A 19729-nucleotide genomic window follows, 5' to 3' on the forward strand; every position below is an offset into this window, starting at 1 on the left:
CAATACTCAGATGGGAAACGTGAGATTTCTATCACCCTTTTAGCCATGCAAGTACGGTGGGGAAATAATTAAATGAACACACATACTTTTAACCAGAGATAGTCATCTGTCTTATCAGCAATTTCACTATGGTTGTCAGTTACATCACATCGACCAATGAGGCAATAAACTGCTCTCTTGTAAGGGTCTGTGCTGTTGCGTAATGCTCGGCGGTAATGTAGGCGAAGTTTGTTCTCTGTAGTAGGAGGTAACCTGGGGAAAAGCCAAAAGGCAAAGTAATCACTATGACGATTTAAGAAGAATAAACACACTGAAAGGTTAACCTCCTCAATTCTATTCAAAAATACACAAAAACATTTTTTAACTGAGCTCCACTGTATTTTCACACTTTTCAATCGGTTGCAGTTACACAAAATATATCACTCCAAGCCAATACTGGTCTATACTGGATCATCCTGGCTTTTGCCGACAGCTTAATCAGGAGCACATGCAAGGAATTGTTTGCAAGGAATTTTGCACATTTCTTCCTATTTTGAACAAATTATTTTTTTTTAAATTTGACAAGCAACCTTTCACTCTTAAAAATTGAGATTTGCAGTTAAGCAGGACCTGATCACATACTCATAACATCTCAATCAGTGGAGTGTTTTCATTTTGAGGATAAATATAGTTTTTCAATTTACATACTTAAAACATACTTTAGATCAGCTCTTCCTTCTCGTTCTGCAAAAATCACGACTCGTCTCATGCCTTAATAACATTTAAAGAATTTAAAATTTAACATATCATTTACCTCCTATCATCTCCTTGAACATACTCCATGAACCAATTGTGAAATTCTCCCAACTGGTGTTGAGCACGATTCACCACCTGCATTGCTGCCATTAAATCTCCACAACGCAAGCAATAGTAGATGAGAGCCCAGACTGGCTGGCCTTCAATCTCACCGTCCTGGAAAATCAAAGAGAATTTTGAAAAAACATCACTGTTTTGAAACTGTGCTCACTACAATCTTGTATAGGAAAGAACTGCAGATGCTGGGTTAAATCGAAGGTAGACACAAAATGCTGGAGTAACTCAGCAGGATAGGCAGCATCTCTGGAGAGAAGGAATGGGTCTGAAGAAGGGTCTCGATCCAAAACATCACCCATTCCTTCTCTCCAGATATGTACCTGCACCACTGAGTTACTCCAGCATTTTGTGTCTACCTTCACTATAATCTTCATTCATGTTAATAATATAGTTACGATGGTTTTTTATTAAATCCTTTATGGTACTGCCAATCTTCAGGATATTAGGTTAATTTGAAAATTTAGCTCATTCATTCCAATTAATATTGGTTTGCAATAGGGGCATATTCCCATGACAGATTATTGTATTACCAGTTACACTCAACACATGAACTAATGTAAAGCAGCCTGACAGCTCTTGTACCCAGCCATCACTAGACATCCAGATGATTCAAATATGAATAAGCACAAAACAGTGATGTTTTTTGAAGACGTCTACACAATGGTAATCCAATTTAGGTGCTTTCAAGCGTATATACCTTCTGCTCGACAGGAGAGGGGAGAAGAGGGAAAGTGATCCCTGATTATGTCGGCAGCGTAAAGTGTAGATAGAGTCGATTGGGTGGGGGACAGCTGGTTTGGGCGATGGACAGCTACATTCACAACTTTCTTGTGGGCAGAGCTGATGCCAAACCAAGCTGTGATGCTATATTAAACTAGAAGTCCTTTAATCTACAAGTCCATATGAATATAGAAGTGGCAATGACAATCACACTCAAATGATTCATGGCATTTCCACCAGTAATTGCACTTTTCAGGAACTACATCTTCCCAACAATCAACATCAGGCCAATAAAATGCTATGAACTCCAATTGAAATCTAAACGACGAACTGTCTTAGTTGCACCAGGGACTTGGGCTTTGTAAAACACTCTTGATCCTGGAGCTTCAAAATGCTTACAATTGGGACTTAAGAAAGGGGCAATTATTTCAAGGACCCTTTATCTCCGAGTTTTGTTCCTGTTTGAGACCAACCAAAGTGTTAGCAGTAGGAAAAAGTGGGAGCCATAGTAGAATTTGAAAAGCCAAGTTTGTTTTCATTTATTTTAGTATTGAACAAAAGGCAGAAATACTTTCCAATATTCCAAGTGTAAATTAATACCTGAAGTCCTTGCATAGGTGCTGACAGCTTAACATTCAGAAAGCTACGGACCAGTTGATAAGTCCCAGGTATACCACCGAGTTGAGCCTGTTGTAGGTTTCCATAGACTGTCGCCATTACATAATTTTTGTAACTTTTGAATGAGAAATTGGGAAAAAGTCACACAATGACTGTAAACTTAAGTACTATAACTTAAGATGCATCTCTTACACATAACTTCAAGCAAACATTAATTAAAACCAGTTTCCCGAATAAATAACCATCACCTATGACAGTTCATGTCCATACACTCTAGAAGCAGAATAAGACCATTTGGCTCATCAAGTCTACTCCACCATTCAATCATTGTTGATCCATCTTTCCCTCTGAACTCCATTTCTTTCGGCCCATAGCCCCTGACACCCGTACTAATCAAACAGTTCTGAAGGGCATCAGCATTATTTTGGATTGTTCAGTTCTTAAGATGCCAAGCAAGTATCAACACGATACCAATCATTCTTCAATAGGCCACCACTCACCTTTGCTCCAAGAAACACAAGGCTTGTTTCACAAATGCCATCTGCATCTCCAAACTGGTACGGCTCTTCAGTGTCGCTGTGCCAAGTACCAGCGGAACATCAGTCATCTGCTTCACCATCGCCCACAATTCAGAGACATTCTACAAGAAGTAAAACAACCAATAAGTAGATTCAGTTATATCGCAAATAATGCCCTTGCTACATCCCTCCCTGGAATCCTTTCATACAAACAGCAGTACCGTGCACTGAATTACACAGACCTGAAATGAAGCTTATTTTCTTCCAAATCCAAGTCTGTGCAATATTGTGCTACTGCATTCACAATTGAATTAACAAGCAGACAAAAGTGTCTCTTCCTTTTCATCCTAATATTTACAAATTATTTTTTTTAATGACTTTTAGCTCATTTCCATCACATTAGACATTATTTATCAGCCATAGGTTTTTATTCCATTAAGGGAGATTATAAACTATCTTTCAACGAACTGCGAATAGCAGCTGGAGAATGGATAGTACTCATCGCCAATTGGCACATTTAAACAAAATTAAACAACCCAGATGATACGCAAACTGCCAATTGGATGCCTATCCATTGACAACCAAAATCAATGCAAAGATATAGTTTAACTTGAAAACTATAACTGGCGGCCAAATAAAAATCTGTCAATGAGTCACAATTTTAATAAATGGAATGATTGGTGGTAAATTGTCACATTGACAACTCATTCTAAGTGTTTCAGTTCTCAGGCTGGTGCAGAGGGAAAGCAGGGGGCTCACTACAAAAGTTGAACCCTATGCATACAAATTCAGACTAAATGCAACGCAGTGCAATTAAAATATGCATTTCCTTAGCATTATAAAGATGTTTTTTTGTTGTATCAAGGAAAAACTTATCGTTTTCTATCAAAGCCGACAGAATGATTGCACATTACCACAATACAGTCTTGGAAAAACTATGCTTTGAAGTTATTGGCATTCAAGTGAAAATAGTTGATTATGCATTGCAAAAAGCACAATTTAATATCAACAGTTCCTGCAATGTTTGATAACGCCTCTTAAAATAAATGAATGGAATAGTTAAGATTTTCATGTCTTTGTACCTTGTCATCCAAAGACTCAGCTACAGTACTGCAAAGATCTCCTAGGTTTGGTTGAAGTTGCTCATTCACGACCTTTTCATTATAAATATAAATCTGTAATAAGCAAAAAAGATGATATCAAATATCAGACTTAAGGGTTGAGAGCTTCATATGGAAAATGCATGCTTGTAGCGTGCAATAGAATTCATAAATGTAAATGAATATAGGAGTAAATACACAAAAATTAATTGCCGTAGCATTAAAAATAATATACTGAATGAACACACTATTTCTATTAATACTGATGATCTTGAATGTAAGATTGAGGTATACACCATCCCACTCATAATTATTCATTAATTTATTTAGTTCGTCTGGCCATCTTCTCTTTGATGCCGATTTTTGCTGAGTCATACCCGAGGCCACTTGCTCATTAAAAGTGAAACTGTAAAATATACTTTTGTTGAAGATTTTGTCCATATTTCGAAGATGGATAGCCTGTGAAAATGACTGAATGAACTGCAGTCTTGCCTTCCATCAAACCAATGGCCTTACAGTCATCATAAAACCAGGCTTGGCAGAAGTGGACATTTATTTTTAGGTACTTTTCTATTTTCATCAAATTTAAATATTCAAAATTGCATATTGTTCAAAGAAAATGTAAAACAATTTAACAGTTATCCAACTTTATATACTATTTGCTAAATTATTAAACATAGAACAATCCAGCACAAGAACAGTACTTTTGGCTCATAAAGTCTGTGTCGAACATGATGCCAAGCCCAATACTTATTTGTTTGCACATATTCCATATTCTCCCCATATTCATATGCCTGTTTGAACATCTCTTAAATGCCACTATCATACCTGCCTTAACGACCACCCCTGGCAGTGTGTTCCCTGACACTCACACTCTGTGTAAAAATAAATTGTCTTGCAAGTATCCTTTAATTTTTCCCCCTCTCACATTAAAGCTATTGACCTCTAGTATACGTTTTTCCCATCATGAGAAAATGGTTCGAGGCTTTTCATAATACTCCATCTGCCTTTTCTCCATCCATTTCTGTAACTGACTATATCCTGCTGTATTCTTTGACAACTTTCCTCACAGTCCATGACCCTAGCAATCTTGGTGTAATCTGCAAATTTACTAACCAACCTGCCTTTGTTTACATCCAAGTAATTTATATGTGTGTCACTCACATATACAGGACACGGCACAGATCCCTGCGGATCTCCACAGGTAACAGACCTCCAGCCTGAATATTGTCCTTCCACCACAACCTTCTGCATCTATCAGTAAGCCAGTTCTGAATCCATGCAAGCAAGTTAATGTTAATCCAGTGCATCTTAATGTTCTGGATTATCTGACCATTGGGAATTTTATCAAATGCCTTACCAAAATGCATGCAGATGACATCTATTGCCCCATCCTCATTGATCACCTTCGTCACGTCCTCAAAAAATCTCGATCAAGTTAGTAAAATGTGATCTACCCTATACAGAGCCACGTCGACTATCACTAATTAACCCATTCTTCTTCACATGGGTGTAAATCCTATCCCATGCAATCTTCTCCAGTTGCTTCCCTATCACTGATAGAGGCTCACCGCCCTATAAATCCCAGGATCCCTCTGTACTTCCTTCTTAACTAAAGAACCTCATTAGCTACTCTCCAGTCCTTTGGGACCTTGCCGATTCTCCACAGATCTCACAGTCTTCCAGGCCCTACTCTTTGGTGAAAACAGATGCATTGTACTCATTTATAAAAGTTAATACACATAAATCAATAGAGCTATACTTGGTTTAATTCAGTGATAATTTGGTGAAATCTAACATTACTAAGATATAAATTGAAAAATGAAATCCTTCAGGTGTTATAAAAGGAGTATTTACATTAAAAATACCAATTATTAGTGCTGTAAATACTTTCTCATTGATCTGCAAGGTAAATTGCAATTTAAAAACAAATCTTGGCAAGCCCAACACACTTCCAATCTTACAAAAAGATAAAATCATCAGATAATGTGAGATTATGACAAAATCATCAGATAGCCCTTGCACACCTGTCGAGCGTAGGCCACTTCAACATTGTCCATCGCACTGCGTCCAGGTGGTCCCATCAAACTAACAAAACTTGGCTGTTTTTAAAAGAAAGACCACACATCATTCTATGAAAAATGTTTTACATTAAATGTAAATCTCTGTCAAATCAAAAGCATTTACCAATATACAACACAGTATTACAAGGCAAAAGAAAATCCATTTTTAATTATTCCAGTTAAGAAACAAAGGACACAACACTACACTTTTGGTATTATATGCTGCTATTGAGTGAGAAAGGTATGGAGGAGCAAACTTGCTGGGAAACTAAAGAGATGTACAAAAGCCAGGCAGGCATGATATTGGGGAAACTTAACTATCCTAACAAAAATAACGGGCCAAGGAGGGGAGAATTTTTGATGTACCCTCAAGAAAACATCCCCTACCAGTATGTTTCGAGTCCAACAAGAGAGGATTTGATACTAAACTTGGTTCTGGTGAATGCGGCCGTTCAAATGAAAAAAATATTATTGGGGATATTTATGGGCCACTGATCAAGGCATAGAATTGTATGGAAAATTATATATTGTTCACCATTTTAAGGCTCCTCCACAGCACAGACATATTGGTCTAGCATAGATAGATAGAAACTATTCCACAAGGCTAAATATTCAAAAACACCCGCTCACCTGTATCCAACAACCCCCTAGGCTTTATCCTGCCCCCACCTAATTTCCAACTTTCTACCCCTCCTCCCCACCACAATCAGTCTGAAGAATGGTCCCAACCCAAAACGACAGCTATCCATGTTCTCCAGAGATGCTGCCTGACCTACTGAGTTACTCCAGCACATTATGTATTTTTTGTAAACCAGCATCTGCAGTTCCTTAAGCCTACAAATTGTACTTAATTTGATATGGGAAAATTAGATGCATGACCATGATATCTAGTTTAGTGAATCTGATTAGTGTGAAAGTCATAGGATTAATCTCCAACTAGATCCGGTATCCTCCCACGTACAGGTTTGTAGATTAATTGGATTCTGTACAAAATTGTAAGTTGTCGCTGTTGTGCAGGATAGTGTAAGTGCACGGGGTGATCGCTGGTCGGTGCGGACTCATTGTGCCGAAGAGCCTGTTTCCACATGGTATCTCTAAAGTAAAGTCTACAGTGTACTATGTTTACATATTCTGTTGTGTTGCAGCAAGTAAGAATTTCTTTGTGCTATCTGGGACACATGACAATAAAACACACTTGACTAAAGTCTATATAAAACACTCTTAACTAAGGTCTCTTCTATACCCCGTAACTCTGCTCTCACTCCCCATCCCCCCCACTCGTAACAAAGGCAGAGTCCCCCTTGTCCTCACCTTCCACCCTACCAGCCATCGCATACAACAAATAATCCTCCGACATTTTCGCCACCTCCAACGGGATCCCAACACTGGCCACATCTTCCCATCTCCTCCCCTTGCTGCTTCCCCCCGTAACTCCCTGGTCAATTTGTCCCTTCCCACTCAAACCACTCCCTCTCCTGTCACTTTCCCTTGCAACCGCAGGAAACGCTACACTTGTCACTAGACCTCCCCCCTTGACTCCATTCAAGGACCCAAGCAGTCTTTCCAGGTGCGGCACAGGTTCTCCTGCACCTCCTCAAACCTTATCTATTGCATCCGCTGCTCGAGGTGTCAGCTGCTCTACATCGGTGAGACCAAGCGTGGGCTTGGCGATCGCTTCGCCCAACACCTCCGCTCGGTTCGCAATAACCAACCTGATCTCCCGGTGTCTCAGCACTTCAACTCCCCCTCCCATTCCAAATCCGACCTTTCTGTCCGGGGCCTCCTCCATGGCCAGAGTGAGGCCCACCGTAAATTGGAGGAGCAGCACCTCATATTTCGCTTGGGTAGTTTGCACCCCAGCGGTATGAACATTGACCTCCAATTTCAGGTAGCCCCTGCTTTCTCCTCCCCTTCCCAGCTCTCCCTCAGTCCACTGTCTCCTCCTCTTCCGTTCTTCTTCCACCCCCACCCTCACATCAGTCTGTGGAGGGGTCTCGAACCGAAACGTCGTCTATTTCCTTCGCTCCATAGATGCTGCCTCACCCACTGAGTTTCTCCAGCTTTTTTTTGTCTACCTTTGACTAAAGTCTAGATTTCTTGTGTCATATTGAAACTTACCTCAGCCTCCTGGGTAAAGTCAAGTGCATCTTCCCCAGATGCAAGAAGTGTATGGAGGATCTTTTGCTTCTCATGTTCCCATTCCACCAGCATGGACTCCCAATGATATTTCTCTGCCATTGCAAATGTCTGCAAATTACAAAGGAAAGTTTTATTTTTTGATTCTGGATCATTGGGACCTCTTTTGGGGAAGGTGCGACCTGTACAGAAAGGACGGGTTGCACTTGAACAAGAGGGGGACCAATATCCTGGCGGGGAGATTTGCAAAGGCTACTGGGGAGACTTTAAACTAGTATGGCTGGGGGGAGGGACTCAAATTGGGAAAGCTAGCAGTCAGTGGGTGAGGCAGGAGGCAGAGAATGGTAGCACTCTGACCCAAAATGTAGGGGAGAGAGAAGAAAAAGACAATAAACAGAGTATAAGAGAGGGTGGGTTTCTTAAATGTGTATATTTTAATGCTAGGAGCATTGTAAGAAAGGTGGATGAACTTAGAGCCTGGATTGACACCTGGAAGTATGATGTTGTGGCGATCAGTGAAACATGGTTGCAGGAGGGCTGTGATTGGAAACTAAATATTCCAGGATTTTGTTGCTTCTGGTGTGATAGAATTGGAGGGGCAAGAGGTGGAGGTGTTGCATTGCCTATCAGGGAAGATATTACAGCAGTGCTTTGGCAGGATAGATTAGAGGGCTCGTCTAGGGAGGCTATTTGGGTGGAACTGAGAAATGGGAAAGGGGTAGCAACACTTATAGGGGTGTATTATAGACCGCCAAATGGGGAGCGAGAATTGGAAGAGCAAATATGTAAGGAGATCGCAGATATTAGTAGTAAGCACAAGGTAGTGATTGTGGGAGATTTCAATTTTCCACACATAGACTGGGAAACACATTCTGTAAATGGGCTGGATGGGTTGGAGTTTGTAAAATGTGTGCAGGATAGTTTTTTACAGCAACACATAGAAGTACCTACTAGAGAATGGGCGGTGCTGGACCTCCTGTTAGGAAATGAGACGGGTCAGGTGGCGGAGGTATGCGTTGGGGAGCACTTCGGGTCAAGTGATTACAATACCGTTAGTTTCAATATAATTATGGAGAGGGTCAGAACTGGACCTAGGGTTGAGATTTTTGATTGGAGAAAGGCTAACTTTGAGGAGATGCGAAAGGATTTAAAAGGAGTAAATTGGGACAGTTTGTTTGATGGGAAAGATGTGGAAGAGAAATGGAGGACATTTAAAGGTGAAATTTTAAAGTACAGAATCTTTATGTCCCTGTTCGGGTGAAAGGAAATAGTAAAAATTGGAAAGAGCCATGGTTTTCAAGGGAAATTGGACACTTGGTTCGGAAAAAGAGAGAGATCTACAATAATTATAGGCAGCATGGAGTAAATGAGATGCTTGAGGAGTATAAAGAATGTAAAAAGAATCTTAAGAAATAAATTAGAAAAGCTAAAAGAAGATATGAGGTTGCTTTGGCAAGTAAGGTGAAAGTAAATCCAAAGGGTTTCTACAACTATATTAATAGCAAAAAGATAACGAGGGATAAAATTGGTCCATTAGAGAGTCAGAGTGGACAGCTATCTGCAGAGCCAAAAGAGATGGGGGAGATATTGAACAATTTATTTTCTTCGGTATTCACCAAGGAGAAGGATATTGAATTATGTGAGGTAAGGGAAACAAGTAGAGTAGCTATGGAAACTATGAGATTCAAAGAAGAGGAAGTACTGACACCTTTGAGAAATATAAAAGTGGATAAGTCTCCAGGTCCGGACAGGATATTCCCTAGGACATTGAGGGAAGTTAGTGTAGAAATAGCAGGGGCTATGACAGAAATATTTCAAATGTCATTAGAAACGGGAATAGTGCCGGAGCATTGGCGTACTGCGCATGTTGTTCCATTGTTTAAAAAGGGGTCTAAGAGTAAACCTAGCAATTATAGACCTGTTAGTTTGACGTCAGTGGTGGGCAAATTAATGGAAAGGATACTTAGAGATAATATATATAAGCATCGGGATAAACAGCGTCTGATTAGGAACAGTCAACATGGATTTGTGCCTGGAAGGTCATGTTTGACTAATCTTGAATTTTTTTGAAGAGGTTACTCGGGAAATTGATGAGGGTAAAGCAGTGGATGTTGTATATATGGACTTCAGTAAGACAAGGTTCCTCATGGAAGGTTGGCTAAGAAGGTTCAATGGTTGGGTATTAATGATGGAGTAGCAAGATGGATTCAACAGTGGCTGAATGGGAGATGCCAGAGAGTAATGGTGGATGGTTGTTTGTCAGGTTGGAGGCCAGTGACTAGTGGGGTGCCACAGGGATCTGTGTTGGGTCCACTGTTGTTTGTCATGTACATCAATGATCTGGATGATGGTATGTAAATTGGATTAGTAAGTATGCAGATGATACTAAGATAGGTGGGGTTGTGGATAATGAAGTAGATTTTCAAAGTCTACAGAGAGATTTATGCCAGTTGGAAGAGTGGGCTGAAAGATGGCAGATGGAGTTTAATGCTGATAAGTGTGAGGTGCTACATCTTGGCAGGACAAATCAAAATAGGACGTACATGGTAAATGGTAGGGAATTGAAGAATGCAGGTGAACAGCGGGATCTGGGAATAACTGTGCACAATTCCCTGAAAGTGGAATCTCATGTAGATAGGGTGGTAAAGAAAGCTTTTGGTGTGCTGGCCTTTATAAATCAGAGCATTGAGTATAGAAGTTGGGATGTAATGTTAAAATTGTACAAGGCATTGGTGAGGCCAATTCTGGAGTGTAGTGTACAATTTTGGTCGCCTAATTATAGGAAGGATGTCAACAAAATAGAGAGAGTACAGAGGAGATTTACTAGAATGTTGCCTGGGTTTCAGCAACTAAGTTACAGAGAAAGGTTGAACAAGTTAGGGCTTTATTCTTTGGAGCGCAGAAGGTTAAGGGGGGACTTGATAGAGGTCTTTAAAATGATGAGAGGGATAGACAGAGTTGACGTGGATAAGCTTTTCCCACTGAGAGTAGGCAAGATTCAAACAAGGGGACATGACTTGAGAATTAAGGGACAGAAGTTTAGGGGTAACATGAGGGGGAACTTCTTTATTCAGAGAGTGGTGGCTGTATGGAATGAGCTTCCAGTGAAGGTGGTGGAGGCAGGTTCGTTTTTATCTTTTAAAAATAAATTGGATAGTTATATGGACGGGAAAGGAATGGAGGGTTATGGCCTGAGCGCAGGTATATGGGACTAGGGGAGAATACGTGTTCGGCACGGACTAGAATGGTCGAGATGGCCTGTTTCTGTGCTGTAATTGTTATATGGTTATATGATTCACAAAATAGAGAAAAGGAACTGGTCAGATGCCACAAATCACAATGTAGTCACCAATGAAACCTAAAAGCATAAATCGCATCAATTAGCAAGGTCAGCAAAAAAAAACCCAAATAGTATATCCCAAACAGCAAAACAGTCTGTGGTTGCTGTCAACACACTATGGAACTGGCACCGATTTCAGGATTGTGGTTATGTGCATTGTTAAATACAGAAATCCTGACGTTGCTCTTATTGATCAAGCCTCCTCCACTGACAAACTGACTTGCAGGTTTCTCCGATGAAATGAAGAAAAATTTGTTTAATTCACATGATCCCAAGCTATTTGCAAATCTGCTTCCTTGTAAAGTACCCCAAGTACACTTGTTCCTTCTTTCTAAGAGTTTTTATTGGTGGTCTAAATAAAAACTGCCAAACAATGCTTCTAGCCCTAAAGAATTGTTATATCTGTACTGTTAATCTTTCACATAAGCTTTTTTCAAATATAGCAGATTTAACATTAAATTTAAAACCTTTCAACTTCTATATTCCTATATTAGCATTGTAATCATTGATTAGCAGTGTCCAATGTTGTCATCACAGTTGTGCAACAGTTGAATACGTTGGACCGACACAGTGGTGCAGCAGTAGAATTGCTGTCGTATGGCACCAGAGACCCGGCTGCAATCCTTACTATGAGTCTGTACGGAGTTTGTACGTTCTCCCTGTGATCGCGTGGGTTTACTCCTGATGCTCTGGTTTTATCCCACTCTCAAAGGACGTACAGGTTTGTAGGTTAATTGGCTTCAGTAAAATTGTAAATTGGCCCCAGTGTGTAGGATAGTGGTAGTGTATGGGGTGATTGATGGCCGAGGGGCCTGTTTCCGCACTGTAACCCTAAATGTTGCTAACCTGTGGACAATGAAGCTTCCACTTGAAATGTGGATAATGTGAAACAGGAGAACAAACTGAAATTTGCTGGAAACCAAACATAATTAGTTGCACAGCATATCTAACTAAATCTTAATCACCCATTAGCCAAGCCAAAGTAAAACAAAGTGCAGATTTTTATTCCCTCTTTTCCATGTTTTTTAAGCAGATATTTATGTTCCAATGTTAAACCCTACAGCTGGCTATTGAAAGTATACTTTATTTTCTGTTTATACTTTGAGTTCAGTTTACATAATGGGTTGGCATGCTGGTGCAGCGGTAGAGTTGCTGCCTTACAACATCAGAGAGCCGGGTTCAATCCTGACGACGGGTGCTGTCTGTATGGAGTTTGTACGTCCTCCCTGTGACCGCGTGGGTTTCCTCCCACACTCCAAGAACGATTTGTAGGTTAATTGGCTTGGTAGAAGTATAAAGTGTCCCCAGTGTGTGTGTGTGTAGGGGAATGCTGGTCGGTGCGGACTCGGTGGGCCGAAGGGCCTGTTTCCATGCTCTATCTCTAAACTAAACTATACTATACATTTGGTTCAGACTGACGGGTTGTGCACAGGATCTAATATCTTAATTAACTTGCAAATCCCACTGACCTAAATTCCATCTGGTAACATACTCACATCCAGGATAAACAGACATTTAGTACAATTATTAGTTGCATTTGTGTTGAGTGTTCATTCACTTCTGTAGACTCTGATTATATTGTTTAACTAATTTAGTAGAGATCATTTTGGCAATGACGCTATTTCAAAAATGGTACTGCACATGCTAGTTCCTGAAGGAACTTAACAAAATATAAAAATTCCCACAAAATGTCACAAAACATTTTAAATTAGCATTTCTAACTTCCATTCTTCGATCCCTAAAAGTACTCAATAACGATTCAATACTCATACAGATTAGAGGCTATTATGTTCTTAGCAATGGGATGCTGAACTGAACAGTAAAAATAAATAATTCATAATTCAGTAAAGTCTCTATCAAGCAGAGTTAGGCATGAATTTGTGATTGCGCTATTTAGAAATCTTCTTTGCTGATACAGTCTATTCAGATTTGACAGATTGACGTCAGAATGACATGACTCAGCTGTAAATCAGGCCTCAATTCAAACTCAAGATAGACGCAAAAAGCTGGAGTAACTCAGCGGGACAGGCAACATCTCTGGAGAGAAGGAATGGATGACGTTTCGGCTCGCGACCGACCCTTCTTCAGACTAGTTAGGGATAAGGGAAACAGATATAGACGGTGATGTGGAGATATAAAGAACAAAGAATGAAAGATATGCAAAAAAGTAATGCTGATAAAGGAAACAGGCCATTATAAGCTGTTTGTAGGGTGAAAATGAGAAGCTAGAGCGACTTGGGTGGGAGAGGGATAGAGAGAGGAGGAATGCTGGGGCGAACTGGTGAGAGAAATCAATATTCATACCAATGGGCTGGAAGCTGCCCAAGCGAAATATGAGATGCTGTTCCTTAAATTTGCGTTTAGCCTCAATCTAACAATGCAGGAGACCGAGGACAGAAAGGTCTGTGTAGGAATGGGATGGAGAATTAAAGAGTCCAGCAACCGGGAGATCAGGTTGGTTCACGCGGGCTGAACGATCGCCCAGTCTGTGTATGGTCTCACTGATGTATAAGAGCCCACATCTTGAATAATGCACACAGTAGATGAGGTTGGAGGAGGTGCAAGTGAACCTCTGCCTAACCGGAAAGAACTGTCAGGGTCCCTGGACAGAGTCGAGGGAGGAGGTATAGCGACAGGTGTTGCATCATCTGTGGTTGCAGGGGAAGGTACCTGGGAAGGGGGTGGTTTGGGTGGGAAGGGATGAGTTGCAGAGGGAGTTGCGGAGGGAACGGTCTCTGCGGAAGGCGGAAAGGGATGGAGACGGTGGGATCCCGTTGGAGGTGGTGGACATTTCGGAGGATTATGTGTTGTATGTATCTTTGCTGATGGGGTGGAAGGTAAGGATTAGGGGGACGCTGTCTCTGTTACAACTAGGGGGAAGGGCGAGTAAGGGCAGAGCTATGGGGTATTGAGGAGACCCGAGTGAGGGCCTTATCTATGATGGGAGAGGGGAACCCCTGTTCCCAAAAGAATGAGGACATCTCGGATGTTCTAGTGTGGAACGCCTCATTTTGGGCACAGATGCGGTGTAGACGGAGGAATTGGGAGTAATGGATAGGGTCTTTGCAGGAAGCAGGGTGGGAAGTGTAGTCGAGATAGTTGTGGAAGTCACTGGGTTTGTAATAGACGTCAGTCAATAGTCTATTTCTTGTGAAGGAGACTGCGAGATCAAGAAAGGGGAGGGAGGTGTTATAGATGGTCCAAATAAATTTGAGTGCAGGATGAAAATTGGTGGTGAAGTTGATTAGTTCATTATCAAACTCATTGTATTTGCTCTGTCAACGTCACTCTCCATATTTTCTTTTCTGTACCAGTACTACTGGCAAGTCTCTCTTTTTCCTCAATCATATTCCTTGCATTCATAGCTGACATAATTCTTAATTGCATCTATTCCATTTCCCACACTTTTGCTTTCAACCATCCTGCTCCCATTCAGAACAAGGATGGGGTTGTTCTGAAGAAGGGTCCCGACACGAAACGTCATCTACCCATTTTCTCCAGAGATGCTGCCTAACCGCTGAGATACTCCAGCACTGTGTGTCTTAGGAAGGGGTTGTGCTTCAATATCCACCCTATCAGCTTCCACATCTTCTGGCGTGACTACAGGACCCATTAGAGTCTCCAATTATCATAAATGCCTGAGATCTGTGTGCGTTACAATCATGGCTAAAGATTTAAGAAATTAACCTTCATATTAAAACAGAAATCAACCTGCACAATTTCAAACACCTCCAACTTACTGCCACCACCAGATATCATTTCCCTCCCCCTCGCTATCCACTAGCCTTTAAACAGACATAGCCACCATTTTTGTTATTCACTCTCTTGGTCTCCACCCTTTTATTTTAATTTAATTCCCTTTATCCCCCCTCCCCCCATTTTCTCTCGAACATAAAACTGAAGAGCTAATAAATTGCAACTGTGCCACAACACTTGGCTAGAGAAACGTGTAGTTCCACACTACAAATCTTTGCACACACTGCAAATCTTAAATCTTCTAAAACTGTCACAACAACACAGTTGTGCTGTCTGGTTCCATATCCTTTGCCACGCCCAATGGACTCAGCCGTTTCTTAATAGCATGTGGAGTTGGCTTCTGTGAAGTGAAGAAATGCTTGAGTAACTCAGCGGGACAGGTATCATCTCTGCAGAGGTGACAGTTTGCGTAGAGACCCTTGAAGGGGAGCCAGTTTATGCATTCCTGGTCAAACATGCTTCAGCCTGGTCTTTAGATGTTGGACCTCACCATTGTTGAGGTGGCACATAACATGATGCAGGGCAGTCCATGTGAAAGAGAGGACTGTTTCTTCATAAAGACTGTGTGACAATCACTTCTACCAATGCTTTCACAATCTTCATAACGGGTCCAGAGCAATCACTTTCACCTTGGCCCTTCACTCATCCCTTGGTCAAGGACATCTAGGTCAGACTCCTATTCATTGATTATAGCTCTGGATTCAACATCGTATAATCCCACCAAAACTTGTCTCCAAATTCCTAGACTTAAGAGTCAGCACCCCCCTCTGCAACTGGATCCTTGAGTTCCTGACTCAGACACCAATCTATAAGGATAGGCGACAAAACGTCCTCCATGAGAATTCTTAATACTGGTGCACTTCAGATACAATACACTCCCTATACAGTCACGATCATGTGGCCAAATTCTGCTAAGTTCTACACTGCACATCTTTGTAGACACTGCAAATCTTAATTTTTTTTAAACTGTTATAACACAGTTCCCACTCCATTTACAACATTGCAGTAGCGGGCCGGATTTCGACCAATGATGAGACAGAGTACAGGAAGGAGAATGAGTGTGCAGTATCATGGTGTCAAGCCAACTACCTTTCTCTCTCAATGTCAGCAAAATGAAGGAGCTAGTCATTGACTTCAGTAAACAGTGTGGTGGACATGCCCCTGTCAGCATCAATGGGTGCTGAAGTGAAGATGGTCGACAGTTTCAAGATCCTGAGCACAAATATCATCAATAATTTGTCCTGGACCAACCGCATTGAAGCAATGGCCACGGAATCACACCAACAACTCTACTTCTTCAGAAGACTAAGCAAGTTTAGCATGTTTCTGACTCTTACCAACCTCTGCACCATAGAAAGCATCTTATCAGGACGTATCACAGCCTGGGGTTACACACCCCAGCCTGGTTGGGCATCAGCTCTGTCCAAGATTGCAAGAATTTGAAGTGAATTTGTGGATTTAACCCAGTCCATCACACAAACGAACACACCCCCACCCTTCTGCTTGACTTCATCAATGCCTCACGCTGCCTCGGGAAAGCAGCCAACATAACCATGGATCATTTTCACCCCATTTATTCCCTCTTCTCTCCTTTCCCATTGGGCAGAAGATACAAAAGCTTCAAAGCACGTCCCACCACATGCAGGAACAGTTTCTTCCCCACTGCTCACTGTGAGAACTACTGAACAGGCCTCTTATAATCCAAGGTATAGTCCTGATCTTCGAGTTTGCCTATTGTGAACTTCACATTTTTTTATCTGCACTTTCTCTAGCATGCAATCAAAGATTTTCACTTTATCTCATACACATGAAAATAATAAACCAACAGAAATACCAGTATCAGGATGCATCACAGATTGGTTTTGCAACTCCTCTGCCCAAGTCAGCCAGAAATTGCCGAGGGTTGTGGGTGCAGCCTAGTCCATCGTGCAAACTAGCCTTCTGCCCCACCCAAAGTCGACTCCATCTATACTTCACAATGTTTCACTCGTCATTTCACTTCTCCCCACTTCCGTCAGGGAGAAGACACAAAAGCTAGAAAGCCCATAACACCAAATTCAGAAACAACCTTCCCCGCTGCTGTCAGACTGCTCAGCGCACCTCTCATAAATTAAGGATGTAGCCCCAATCTTCCAACCTACCCAGTTGCAGCCCTTAGATTTTTTCTTTAATCTGCACTTTCTCTGGAGCTATAACATTATAACACTACAGCACTACATTCTGCACTCTGGTTATTATTCTCTTTGCACTATCTTTGGTACTGTGATTAGCTTGATTGTATTCGTATATGGTATGGTTTGACTGAATAGCACACACAAAACAAAGTTTTTCATTGTTTCACGATACACATGAAAATAATAAATCAATACCAGTAGGTACATTTGCCAGAAGTAGAACGGCGAGGGCATGCAACTTTATGCCCCATGTTGGCTTACTAAAGAATGACTACGATTGTTTCATCCTTCAGGACCAGCCAACTTTGTCTCTGGTGGAGCTACCAAGACACACTTTTCGATGTCCAGTGAGGTTTTGATAATTATTACAAGGAATACATATAGAAACAGCACCATTCTCCAACAATCTATTATAAGCAATGAAACCTTCATTGCAGAACTAACAATATAAAAGCTTCCAAACACTGCGGGCTCCTCCCTGGATGTAATTCAGGGCAGGTTTTCTCAGGGCAGAGGTACTCCTTTGTTATATAGTCATATCCCATGAGTACTACATAGACTGCCAAAAGTAAAACATTTTTTTGACCCTTTACACGCATTAGTGAGAACAGTCTTTTAATGACATTTCCTTTGAGATATATTCAAAACAAGATGAAAAGTTGTTAACACCTGCAAAAAATATCTTATCGTATACTTACCTATAGAATGAAATTGGTATCGTCAAAAATATTAAAAGGTAAAAAAAAAACTTGCATGGGAAACACTGAATTAATATTAACATTTCCTTTCCCTCGCATATCATCTTGCTCACTCATTTCACTACCTTAGGATACCTTACCTTAACCGATTCAAGAATGGTCCAACAAAAATGTCTGAGGAACCAAAAAATGGTAAATGCTCAAACCAATTTTCGAAAGATAGTTAGTCTTTGATAGACAATGCATACGATGATCATTCCTGAACAAGATTAGATTTTTGTGCCAACAGGAACGGAAATTCTGCAGAGATGTATCACAGCCCACCGTGGTCAAATCGGTTAGCTTTAAGGCATTCACAACACTCAAATAAGCAACACTAACATGCCCTGCTGGAATCCAAATCTGATGACATGACAGGCCATTCCAACACTTACAGTGGATGAATATGCTTATTAGGATATACTTGGGCGTTGGGCTTATTCCAAGAAATTAATCAACAAACCAAAACAAATAGATGCAAGCAGGTGGACAGTGAAGCCTGCACCTCTCTGATTTCTAACTAAGTGTATTAAACTCGCTTTCATTATCTTCTATGTCCAATGGCTTGGCGCCAGACAGCTGAACTGTTATGCAATCAACAGTGGAAGTTTTCTTTCACATGTTTCTGAACGAAAACAAGAACACATCAAAGGTCATTGGGTTTAATGAAGTAAACTAACAAATTACACCAGATCATTCATATGTATGCATTAGAGTCATGTAGATTGTCTGGGAATTGAAGTATGTAAAAGTCTTTTTTTCCCCCCATTCTATAATCGCCTTCAACCACAGCCATAGTAAAAGCTTGCCAAAATCACCTGGGATAGTATTCAATAATTGACTTTCCCTTCCTCTGCAATGATGGCGAATCTTGCTTGTGTATGATTCTGTGGGTGATCATGAGTTAGATATGAGCCATGACCAGCAGTGTCAGTATTTATGAAGGGGAAATTGAAGAAGGGAATAGATTATAGTCTAAGTTTTCCAAAAAAAATCAATGTCATTGTTCCAATATTTTTGTCTGCGCTTTCTATGCTAAAGAGGAAGTGATTATATTAGAAGCAGGTAATTTTGGTGAGTAACTCAAATACAATTCTTAGTTGCAAATCTATGTCGAGCCTTTCTGTGCAATTTCTGGCCTTTCACTACAGGCAGCTGCATTGGTTCCATGTACTGCCGCAGTGAACTGGTTGGTTTGAGCCGAGATACAAAAACCTGTCAAGAAATTATTTTAGTAACGATAATGTTAATGTGATGCCAATATTAAACCAAACAATTTATATCTATTATGAAATCTCTCAATTCCTTCAGGATAATTTCAAGTAAAATATGCCTTGGTTGAGGATTTTGACAATCTATGTGCAAATTCACTTAAATTTGTTATAATCTGGATTAGTGCAAACAAAAAATTAGAATAATTCCAGAAACAGAACAAATAATATATGTACTCCTATAGCACAAATGAACAAGGACAATTTCTATTTCTTGGATTAAGATAAATCTCAGGATCTAGGACTTGTTTCCGATGGCTCTCCAGTGACACCTGCTGGGAAGTACATTTGCGTGCTTACACTGGGTTTTAAAGGGTAATTATGGGCTTGACTGTGATATCCCCCAATTGCTCAAAGCCTCGTATGAACACAATTGAAAATAAAATTAAACAATGATTTGAGTAAAGTGCAAAGGGCCAGCAAACATATGTAAATCAGAAAAAG

The 19729-nt window shown here is 40.7% G+C and overlaps 1 protein-coding gene across 1 annotated transcript in view; it reads right to left on the reverse strand.

Annotated features, from left to right (window-relative positions):
• Positions 1 to 19729, reverse strand: part of nup93 (nucleoporin 93) — a 96326-nt gene that overhangs the window by 15438 nt on the left and 61159 nt on the right. The window contains exons 5-11 of the mRNA XM_055648562.1: positions 7990 to 8118; positions 5836 to 5910; positions 3791 to 3883; positions 2691 to 2830; positions 2173 to 2305; positions 794 to 951; positions 87 to 252 (exon numbers count right to left, since the gene is read on the reverse strand). Coding sequence (XP_055504537.1) covers positions 87 to 252; positions 794 to 951; positions 2173 to 2305; positions 2691 to 2830; positions 3791 to 3883; positions 5836 to 5910; positions 7990 to 8118 — 894 coding nt within the window. The remainder of the gene's footprint in view (positions 1 to 86; positions 253 to 793; positions 952 to 2172; positions 2306 to 2690; positions 2831 to 3790; positions 3884 to 5835; positions 5911 to 7989; positions 8119 to 19729) is intronic.

This window comes from Leucoraja erinacea, chromosome 17 (genome assembly GCF_028641065.1).
Source record: "Leucoraja erinacea ecotype New England chromosome 17, Leri_hhj_1, whole genome shotgun sequence".
In the NCBI taxonomy this organism is placed as follows: domain Eukaryota; kingdom Metazoa; phylum Chordata; class Chondrichthyes; order Rajiformes; family Rajidae; genus Leucoraja; species Leucoraja erinaceus.